The 11,681-nt window shown below is 40.4% G+C and overlaps 1 protein-coding gene across 1 annotated transcript in view; it reads left to right on the forward strand.

The window, feature by feature from the left end:
- The window catches only part of LOC119324908 (structural maintenance of chromosomes protein 6B-like), a 24,865-nt gene that overhangs the window by 750 nt on the left and 12,434 nt on the right, over positions 1-11,681 (forward strand). Inside the window, exons 2-12 of the mRNA XM_037598673.1 lie at positions 1-57; positions 1,338-1,471; positions 2,126-2,181; positions 3,365-3,451; positions 3,979-4,299; positions 4,611-4,730; positions 5,312-5,446; positions 9,639-9,715; positions 9,801-9,876; positions 10,991-11,065; positions 11,215-11,319. The exon at positions 1-57 is cut by the window's left edge and continues 21 nt beyond it. Of these exons, the coding sequence (XP_037454570.1) occupies positions 1-57; positions 1,338-1,471; positions 2,126-2,181; positions 3,365-3,451; positions 3,979-4,299; positions 4,611-4,730; positions 5,312-5,446; positions 9,639-9,715; positions 9,801-9,876; positions 10,991-11,065; positions 11,215-11,319 (1,243 nt within the window). The remainder of the gene's footprint in view (positions 58-1,337; positions 1,472-2,125; positions 2,182-3,364; positions 3,452-3,978; positions 4,300-4,610; positions 4,731-5,311; positions 5,447-9,638; positions 9,716-9,800; positions 9,877-10,990; positions 11,066-11,214; positions 11,320-11,681) is intronic.

Raw genomic sequence — 11,681 nt, forward strand, 5'->3', positions numbered from 1 at the left:
CGCCAAGAACACGCAGCGTGCCGCCACGCTCAAAGATTTCATCAAGACTGGCTGCAGGTCGCGTCCGCCTTCTGTACCCGCTCACATATTTTATTTTAGTATTTTCTAAATAATTATTAATTGCTGAGTCATTGTCGAAAAAAACAAAGATTTTGTTGCGAGGATAAGTTTTCGTTGGGAATATCTGTTGTTTGGTGCCAATTCCTCTCGTTCTGCACACCATTTAGTAGGAATATTGAAGGCTGGCATCTCTTCGGTTGGTCTAATCCCTGTCGATCCTTGCAATTAGTGCAATGCCGCTACCTGCCACTAGTACTCAGGTGGATTTTATATGAAAATATTTGTTGAACATATGAACAACATGCATTGCTGTACTACCACACACCAAGTTACCTGTCCAACCCTTGTCCGTACCCTTGCCATTGCACATGACAGTTACAATCTTAAAAATTTCTTACCTGAAAATCTGCTGGGGCCATTTTTAGACCATGCCGCAGCTGTATGCTTCAGAGAAAAGAACAGAGATCACAGGATTTATCAGAAAACTTAAAGACTGGTCTTGTTCTATCGTATTATAAATTTATAATTGATGTATTTTTCAAACAGGGCACCAACTGTCACACGCCAAATTGTTAATACTAACAGAGTAAATGAGTTGTACTCTGCACTAGGCAGATTGCCAATAATTTCACTTTGCAGCATGTGCCATACGGACACATGTTTGAAAAGATCCATAAAAGTTCATACATGTGTATTATGGTATGAAATGTGTACCTATAGTTTTTGTTAGAAAAACACAATTTTGGTTCAAAATTTCATACATGTTCAGAAAATCTGGACAGTGTTCTATTTGCTTGGATCACACAGAATTCTTTTAACAGAAAATCTGTAGGTATACTTTCTGCCCTACAATAAACATGTAGCATAATTACTCAGTTTATCTTGAAGATTTTGATGGAAATATCCAACAGATAGCCTGCCTATTAAAAGCAGACAGTCTCTGGGGTTAGACCTTTGCAAATTGGTGAAATAGCGGCTGAACCTGCTTGTTCACCAAAGAACTGCCCTTGGTCGAATAAAATTATATTAAACAATTCCAAATGGTCAACCACCGGCTGAGTGACTGAACAATAAATCAGAATGTTGGCTGGGTAAATGACTGTACAGGTTCCAGTAGTTATGATCTTATGGATGATTGTGAAACTGATGTCTGCATCGATCACACATAATATGTTTCTACTGTACAACCTGTGGTTAATGGTTTTGCATTTATCCTCCGACTGTCCTATCTCTCTACCTGTGATCGACTGAAAAATAGTTTACTCTTTAAATCACAGCGATGCAACAATTGCTGTTGACATCAACAACCAAGGGGAAGACGCGTTCAAGCCTGACGTATATGGAAACTTAATTAAATTGGAGCGCAGGATTACCAAGTCATCTAATTCTACTATCTTAAAAGATCAACATGGTACTCATACTTGATCCTTCTTCCTCCCAGTTGTTGGTTGTGCCCGTCTATTGTAAGCATTTCTCCTGCAAAGTTGTTTAGATCTCTTTTAGCTGTTATATTAGTACTTTAGGTTTCCATTCTCATTTTGTCAACTTGTACTGTTTTAAGGGTAATCGTATTTTTCTGTGACCCTTCAGAGTTCTCACGTAGTTGTATTTTGCTATTCAGAGATGATATACATTTCTGAACTTAGGATTGTTGCATTTCTTAGTTGATTATCCATTCTTGTGTCCTGGCTGCATATCTTTATTCTATTTAATGGCTATTTCAAGTTTTAATGTTAAATTATCACATCTTTCCCATCCTTGGCTCTACCAACTTTTCATGTTGGCAAAAGACCTATATGTTCGTTGTGCTTGACTTATACTGTACATGTTTGCATGGCCGCATAAAATCTCCCTTTTCACTTTATAATTAAATAAGCTTTATGTGTCCCAGGCCTTCATTTGCATGTTGCATCCATTTCTATACATTATTAAATGCTAGTTTGGGATGAAAAGGAACACTGTAGCAATTACTTTTATTCTTTTTCGGAGTACTACTAGTACGTATTTTCATTATTTTACTACAAAATATTATATTTTGACAGTTGTTTTACATGTGCTGGAATAGGGAGGAAGGTGGCACATCGCAAAGATGATCTTAATGAGATCGTCGAACATTTTAATGTAAGTCGCTTGTTTGCTGATGTGTACCATATTGTCAGTAGTTATGTTTCTCTCATTCAGTCATTTGTTCTGCTGTTTACTTTCTGTATTTGGTAAAATATGCAAAATAGGTGTAGAAACTGATGGACCCTCTCATCTATCTGTCCTCGCCGTACTTTTGCCTTTGTTTCTATAGGAAAAAAAATGCCAGGTGAAGATGTTTTTCATACAGATGCATCTGCAAGAAGAGACCATAGCGCCTTCCTCCCTAGTTTTGCTCTCTCGCCCCACCGCGGCTACGCTATTGGTCCGCTTCGCAATCACATATCTATCACCCCCTTCCTCTTTTTTGTTTGAGAAACACATGATAGACGCAAACACTCACATACACACTAGTACACACACCCCTATGAACGCACACACCCTACTCCTATGCGCACCTCTGAGGGACCGAGATTGACGAAGTCAGCACATGCACCTCGTATTCGACGGGCATGTCGTCTCCCACTAAAAGAACATTGCCAGAAAAGTGCACAATAAGGGCTCTGGTCTTGGTGATCTTGATCAATGGCTGCTCCCAGCTAACACAGCATGAGTCCAGTTTGGAAACATTTCACATGATATCTCCTTGAAATCTACTTTGATCTTTATGCATGCACGACTCGATTTTACATGATTCCTTTGAACCAAACTAACCTCCTGAGGAGCAACACATCTATACATGTCAACAGTTAACTAATCTTCGTCATCGTATCTCAGGCGCAAGAACCTCGGAGTGTAAGCTATTGGTGCATAATTAGTTTTTTTAGATAAGCGTGGTAGTATCAACACTTGCAGTTTGTTTTGACTGTTTTCACTGCCATCCATCAGCATTATTCAATCATTCATGATATGTACATTGTTTATAAAGCAGCCTGCTTCAGACGTTCAAGAGTCGCGTAAGCAATAAGGCGCCCTGGTACCGCCTTAGAAATACGCCCGCTTTAGGTGCTTAGGCGCCCGCTTTAGGCGCTTAGGCATCAGTTATGCGTCAGCGGGTGGTGCTTGCTTTAGATCGCTTTACCCTTGTAAACCATGGATATGTATCTCCAAGTGTTTTTGTGTTTGTACCATTCTGTGGAAGTACCTTGTTATAATGTAATGAATGTTATAATGTAATGAATGTGTTATATTTCCACATCCTGATGCGTACACAACTTTTCAGATTGATGTTGAAAATCCTTGCGTAATTATGAGTCAAGACAAAAGTAGAGAATTTCTGCACTCAGGAAATGACAAGGATAAGTTTAAGGTAATCTATTCTTTCAGTTTTCTGCCAATACCATTATATCAATAAGTGTGCTTTCCCTATTTATTTGATGTGTTGGAATATCTATGGTTTGATGAACGTGAATGGAATTGTATAGTCGTACTCCACAGGGTTTCCATGTTATTTTATTCGCTTTTAGATGTACTCGACCGTGAAGCACGCCTTCAGTTAGTCAGTTTGTATAATACCATGATTGCATTTTCATTTGCCTCTTGACATCTTTCTAGTTGTGCATGTAACCAATTAGCATTTTTATATATTCCAATCGATCATCATTTTATGAGAACACGACACTCTATGTATTCAATGCCAGACCAGATATATTTTGGTAGCTTACGACTTCATATGAGTGTATGACCCGTGAACTGAACTGCTATTTGACGCAATGTTGTTTCTGAGTTGAGCTCATAATTCTGCCTTGTACCTGTGCTTGCTATATCCCTTCCTCTGATATAACTCTGAGCATTATTCCTTTTCTTTCACTGTCCATACATTATGTCTTGTTGCAGTTCTTTTTCAAGGCTACTCTTCTTCAACGACTCAAAGAGTTGCTTGAGACAATAAGAGATCAGGTGCACAAGGCAGACTCTGATGTTCAAGAACTGGAGAAGTCGATTAAGCCAGTGATGAGAGAACTTGATGAATTACGAGAGAAGATAAAGAATATGGAACACATAGAAGAGATAGCACATGATATTGATAATTTGAAGAAAAAGTTAGCCTGGTCATGGGTTTATGAAGTTGACAAGCAAATTGAGGAACAAACAGTGAAACTCCAGAAACTCAAAGGGCGAGCTCCTGCGTGCCAAGAAAGAATTGACCGAAATACAGTAAGTTGTGTCCTTTTTACTGGGAACCCATTGTGCCATTGTATCCTCTAGAATAACGGTGTGTTTTTACTGTAATTTTTTTGGTAAACCAAAATAAATCCATGCAAGCTTGCTGGCACATACATCTATTGCCAATTTGAACGTCATCTGTTTGACTAGGGCCAATTTCAAGTCATATTTAATGGAGTGAACTACAGCAATAGTGTGCCAAAACCATCCTGTATAGTTATGTTTGAAAATACATATTCTAAAATAATAGTCATATTTAATGAAGCTTATTTTTATGTCTGAATTATTTTTTAACCTTTTAGGTGGTTGTTGATAAACTGAAGAAAGAACTAATTGAAAAGGAAGAAAATCTCAGATCTTTGGTGGGTAAGACTCGTGAAGAGAACAACATGAAGAAAAGTATGGAAAATAACATTGCTGAGGTATGTGAGTAGATGATGTAGCATCCGGTATGTTCAGAAAAAGCAGCTGTATTTGGACCAATAGGTGGTAGAGCCACACATACAGCTCTGTTGTCTTTGTACATGGAAGTAAAAAAGTGATGGTCATGATAAATTTAGCAAGTTATGACCGTCAAGTCTTTGCAATCCTTCTGGTTGTCATATCTTTGTGTCTTCAGTCCTTATTAAGCCTATAAGCTCTGATGTTGGTCATTATTGCAGAACTAAATCTGCAGTAATTTCTGGCCCAGTGATATGTTCATAACATTTGCCTCGAAATATTGCCACTCATCATGAAGTGTTGAGATTCCTATTGTTGGCAGCTTAATTTTTCCTAGTAATAATTCTATTTGAAATTTAAGGATTATATGTTTGGTAATCTTGTTTGAATATAACGCGTGCGTGTAAATTCAGTCATTTTCTCTCCTTTCTGAATAAACACCCGCACTAACTGATTCCTTATTTTGAAGACATTGACACCATGGGCATCTATCTGCTATGGACATGATTGTGCAATTATACTTGTCTTTCTTAACAATTCTTCATGTTCCTTTTGTTTACAGGCTGTGAAGCGGGAGATAGAACTAGAGGCGGAGCATGAGCGTGGTGCACACATGCTGCAGAGAAAGAATGGCCGCCTGAATCAATTGCAGGCACAACTTCGTGATTTCCAAATGCAGCATATGCAATCTACTCAAGTGAGCTGTTATCTAAAACCCATAAAAACTAAATTCACCTTACAAGTATGAAGTAGTATATAGTGTTACTCCCTCTATCCGGATATATAGGACCTTATACGTATTTCAAGATTTACTTTGACCATTGTTTAGACCAATAGTATATGATACGTGTTACAAAGAGTATATTGTCGAATTCATATTCGGATGGAGTTTCCAGTAATATAATTTTTATACCATACATCTAAAACAGTATTGATCTTACTGATGGTCAAAGTAAATCTTGAAATGCGTATTAGGCCCTATACATCCAGATAGAGGGAGTATGAAACATTGAGTCTGGCTATCACAGCAGCCTGCATGAATTGGTGAAGATAAAGTACACTGCAATTCACAACAGCCTGCATGACAGGCTAATATTAGCTAGTACAGGCTGCTGTAGCTACAGCATGGCTCTAAGGGCAGTCCCCGTGCACTATATCTTAAGCTATATCTGATGACATTAAATAGATGTTTACATATAGCAGTCTCAGTGCACTATATCTTAGTGTTGTATACTCCCTCCGTCCCAAAATAATTGTCTTCAGCTTAGTACAAATTTATACTAGAGCTAGTACAAAGTTGAGACACTTATTTTGGGACGGAGGGAGTATAAAACAACCCTCATTTAGTGTCTTTTGCGAGAGAAAAGTTATGAGATGTTTTGGATTTGGTGCTAAGATATATATCCAGATTAAAATATGGTTGCTCCCTATTTCCTCATTAAATAGTGTCGCATCAGATATTTACCAATGAAACTTTGTGAAGATACAAGCATTGGGAGTGCCCTAAAAAGTGCATAGCACATCACAGGCTGGAGCAGCGAAGGAGTGAGCTGCAATCTGGACCCACAACAGCTAGCACGGAGCAGGGGAGCCAGAACAATGGGAGAACATGGCTCTTAAGGCGTCTTTCTGATGTACATACGTGTCAGTGCTATGGTGCCCGGGATTGTAAGGCGTAGCCCTCGCCTTAGACATTTAGCACAGGACTACCATAGAGAAGATCCTTGGCTTGGCTGTGTGCTTCCTCTGCAGTGCGCTCCCTCCTGCGGTCCACCTGCCGCAGTTCGCTGATATCGCCTCCTGTGCTGCCGTTGCCGCCGCTGCTTGCCAAGGCTGAGGCTGTCCGCTGCTCGCCAAGGCTCTAGCCTTGGCTCCTTCTGCTGCTTGCCCGCGGCCCTCCCCGTGGCTCTCCCTACTTCTGCTTTGCTCCCGCTGCTGCGTCTCCCAGCATGCATGGCTCTCTCTGTCTGCTGCCCCGCGTGCAACTCTTCCTGCCACTGCAGCTGCAGCTAGCATACTTGTCTGCTGCTGCTAGCGTACTACTGCAGCCGCTGGTGTACTACTTAGGGTGTCTGGCTCCTATGTGTGCCTATTAGATTCCTTTGGCAAAAAAAAGCCATCCGATATCTGTTTTCCCTCCTCAATGTTATGTGATTCTTGACGGTGATCTTTTTCTTGACTCCGTCTCGCCCATGCACCTTCTATTGGTGTTGCATGTTCATTCGCTAGTTGCTACTCATCGCTGCTCCTCCACCTGCACGACCTCCTTCATAGCCTCTCACGCATCCATGATGGCTCTTGCATCTTCATCTTGTGTGTGCTTCCTAGCTTCTAGCTCTATATTTTCCGCTACGTCCACCAAATCCGTTGCTATTTCATATTTTTATGTCATCCTTGTCCACCAAAACTTGATACGCGAGCTTTCCTTTTCTCACCATGGTCCTTTCTATACAATTTGTGGCCTTTTCTGGTCCTTGTTTTATGTAGGATTTTTGTGGCCTCTTTTTGCGTTGTCGCGCCCATTCTCTTGCCGCTGGGCTTCTTTAGCCGCGGGTTTTCATGGGCTATGATTTTGTACGCAATGCTTCATTCTCTTGTGTTGTCTCAACGTAGCTGGTCCATGCCCGGGTAAAGGAGGGTTGAGATAGGCTTGGCGAGCCGCCGTCAAAACTTAGCCACTCTTATGGAGATGTAACCCAAAATAAAATCGTTGGGGCGTAACCCTCTCAGCGACGTGCCATATCGGTACCCGGGTGTGGTGTCAAATGGGCAAGGGCCGGGCCATCACCCCTTGGTGGCGCGCCATAACTTGATCTGGATATGGTGGCAAGTGAGCATCGTCGCATCCTGAGTGGCGTGCTACATCGACTCCTTAGTGTAGTGGAAAATGAGCAAGGGTCTTCGCATTTTCCTCGACGAGTGCGACGGGTAAGGAAGATTGCCGAGCCTAGGAGGATCCGCTTAGGCAGCTGCAACGTAGGGTCCCTGGAAGTTAAGCTTCGAGAGCTAGTTGATACAGTGGTGAGGAGAGGTGTTGATATCCTTTGCGTCCAGAAACCAAATGGAGTGGGCAGAAGGCGAAGGATACCAGCTTCAAGCTGTGGTACATGGGGACGACTCCAAATAGAAATGGAATAGGCATCTTGAAGTATGGAGTGGTACACGGGGGAACCTCAAGTATGGACTAGTAGACATTAAGAGGCATGGGGACCAGATTATCCTAGTTAAGCTGGTAGTTGGGACTTAGTTCTCAATGTTATCCGCATGCATGCCCCGGAAGTAGGCCACGATGAGAACACCAAGAGGGAGTTCTGGGAAGTCTTGGAGGAGATGGCTAGGAGTGTACTTATTGGTGAGAAGCTCTTCATATGTGGAGACCTCAATGGTCACGTGGGTACATCTAACACAGGTTTTGAAGGGGTGCATGGGGCCTTTGGCCGTGGCATCAGGAATCAAGATGTCTTAAGCTTTGCTCTAGCCTACGACATGATCGTAGCTAACACCCTCTTTAAAGAGAGAGAATCACACCTAGTGACTTTTAGTAGTGGTCAACACTAGCCAGGTTGATTTCATCCTCTCGAGAAGAGAAGACAGGCGTGCTTGCCTAGATAGTAAGGTGATATCTGCAGAGAGTGTTGTCCCTCAGCACAAAGTTTGTGGTGGCTGACTTCCGCTTTCGGATTCATGTTCAGCGGGATAAGCGTGCCAAAGTCGCTAGAACGAAGTGGTGGAAGCTCAAGGGGGAGGTAGATTAGGCGTTCAAGGAGAGGGTCATTAAAGAGGTTCCATGGGAGGAAGGAGGTGATGCAGACAATATGTGGATGAAGATGGCAACTTGCATTCTTAGGGTGGTCTCAAAGGAGTTTGGAGTGTCTAGGGGAAGTAAAAGCGAAGTTCCAGGGGAAGTAAAAGCGAAGCTAAAGATACCTGGTGGTGGAACGATGATGTCCAAGCGACTATTAAGGAGAAGAAAGAGTGTTTCGGACGCCTTTACCTGGATAGGAGTGTGGACAACAGGGAGAAGTACAAGGTGGCATAGAAGGCCGCAAAGCGAGCTGTGAGTGAAGCAAGGGGATCGGGTGTATGAGGACCTCTACCGGCGGTTAGGCACGAAGGAAGGCGAAAGGGACATCTATAAGATGGTCAAAATCTGAGAGAGGAAAACGAGTGGACTAGGGTGCATGGAAGCTTGCTATCCATGTGCTAGAACCATGAGTGGGTTGCGAGATCTTATGGGTTTCAGCTCTAGCCTACCCCGACTTGTTTGGGACTAATGGCTTTGTTGTTGTTGCTTCATTCTCTTGTGTGCCATCTTTTGATAATTCATCTTCTCTTGTGACTTATCTTGTATCTTCTATTGATGCGGTGTCTTCCTTCGATGCACCATCTTCTGGCTATCCCCTTTGGCTTGACTCGACAGGTTTTTAAGGCTCTCCATGCCACAATGACACTCTCAAGATGCGCTTCTTCAAATATAGTGCTATAGAGCATCCGAGGGTGTGTGTTAAGTAGTGGTATTGGTCTAGGAGTCTGTATTAGGCTATGTTTTCTTCCTTGTACCCCATGTCTTGTATGATTCTCCTTGGGCTATACAATAGAGATAAGTTGTATCGTAAAATAGTTTGTTTTCAATAAGGGAGCATCAGTCCTGTTAACTGGACTAATCACATTTTTGGTTTTCACATGAGCTAACTGTTACCACTTTGTACCTGTTCCTCAGAAGAAGTTGGGCTATCTCCTGAAAATGACATAATCGGTGAACCTTGATATCAATTGTTCCAAAAGATTCACTTGATAGCATGCCTCTTGATTTTTTTTTGGGTATTTCCTTGTCTTTGTATGTTTGAATTTAGCTATTCTGTCTGAATCATGTCTTTATCAATCTGAAGGCTGAGGCATCTCAAATGGAGAAAGATATGCAGAACATACAACAACAGATTGATCATCTTCATTCAAATGTTACAAGGTCATTCAATTGTACTTCTTACTTTGCTTAACCACATCCAAGTAAAATTTCTTGGTTGTTTGATTCGACCTTGTGTGCCATTCAGGTTAAGAGAGGATGAAAATGAATTCACAGCAGAATTATCAGGCATCGTAAAATCTATCAATGACATATCAAAAGAGGTATCTTAAACTCAATGTGCTACCAGAAATACTGCTTTCCTGCATAATGAACTTTAAACTCTGTTAACACAGTAAAAGTGATAATGTTACTCCGTCCACTCCAATCACAAATAAGCCACATTTTGAACCAGAAACATTGCTAAAGAAAGTTCCCATAAATGTGAATCGTATTTTTAGTTTTATATTAGAAGTATTTCTTGAGGAATCTACTTGTACCATTTTCTTATGGCCTAAATGTTCATTGTGATATTGTTCTGTCAGTTTGGAAAATAGTTTATCAGCAATAACTTATTTTGACTGGAGGAATTGTTTCCATATCTATTGTTTACTGTAATTATATTACCTTTTGTATTTTATAGTTACTTAGTGGTACCCATTCCATCTATTGATGTATATGAATGCGGGCATATGTGTTTCAGATAATGTAATTATGTATAATGTTATTATTAGAGAATATATGTGTTCTGGATAATGTTATTCTCATAGAATATTTATCTTTTTTTGCTAGTTCTCATATGTTTTGCTTTTCTGATTCCTAATGCTTAATGTGAAAAAAGGGTGGCAGGGTGCGATCGTGCACAGTAATAATTAGGCTTAACTATATATTTTCATGCACACATCAATTTTGATTTGATTTTATTTCAATTTCCAAATAGGTTTGCACATGACACATGACACACAATGTATGAAAGAAAACCATGTCCATGCGATGCCCCTTACTCATAGTTGACGCTCCATAAACCCTGTCTGTTTATCACATTTCTCCCTTTTGTTGAACTTTAAGAACATAGCTCTACTTGTTCAAAAAGATATTTTGAGCGAGGCTGAAAGTGCAGAGTTAGGGGTAAAATACATCTGGGTCTAAGTTCGATTGCCTGTTTAAGTAATTTGTCCTCAATGATTTCAAGCTCAGAATAAGCTTTGGCGCAGTATTAGGTTACCTTTGAAAAATGTTCCCCCAACATTTATCTGAAAAACATCACTTACAATTATCCACACTATTTGAAGTTCACGAGTCTTCTGTACTTTCTTGTGAAGTTGGCCACCTTTTCTCTGCATTGAAAAATGTGGGTCTTGTATTGTATCGTTTATGCCATTAAATTTTATTTCACAGATGGCTGAAAATGATAGAAGGACAAAACAAATAAAATCCGACATTGCAGACCTTCAACGACAGCAAAGTAATACGGTATATTCTCTCTTTAGAGTAACCAGTAAGCAGTAGATGCCCTTTTTGTATGATCATAGCCCCGCTTCTCAGGATGTGATTGATTTTAGTAGCAACTGGCAACTGCTCTCTAACATCTTCATTTATATACAATTAATGCTTCATCTTAGGTAACTGCATTTGGGGGACAAAGAGTTTTGAAACTCTTGGAATCAATAGAGACAAACCACAAAAAATTCGAAAGCCCACCTATTGGTCCGATAGGGGCTCATCTGGTATGAAAATGCCAATTATCATGATTCTTGTCTTGAATTATTGGTTACTCTTGAATATGTATAATAGTACCATGTGTAGTAACTTGATGCAAATGATAATTTGGTATATCATCTATCACTTGTTCTGATCTGCTGTATTTAGCAATAAACTTCGTTAATCCACATTGCTTATATTATTATATTGTATTGTTTTATTATTTATAGCATGTCCCTTTAGTTTTGTCATCTTTTATTTGTTTATTATTTATCCACGGCTTAACCGGTGGAAGCCCAACTAGTGTTCCCAGCTACAGGTCAATGTTGTGTTCCCTTAATGCAGATGCATTGGTTCTTATGAAGTTCTTTTTTTTGAAATGTCACCC

This window comes from Triticum dicoccoides, chromosome 6B (assembly GCF_002162155.2).
Source record: "Triticum dicoccoides isolate Atlit2015 ecotype Zavitan chromosome 6B, WEW_v2.0, whole genome shotgun sequence".
Lineage (NCBI taxonomy): Eukaryota > Viridiplantae > Streptophyta > Magnoliopsida > Poales > Poaceae > Triticum > Triticum dicoccoides.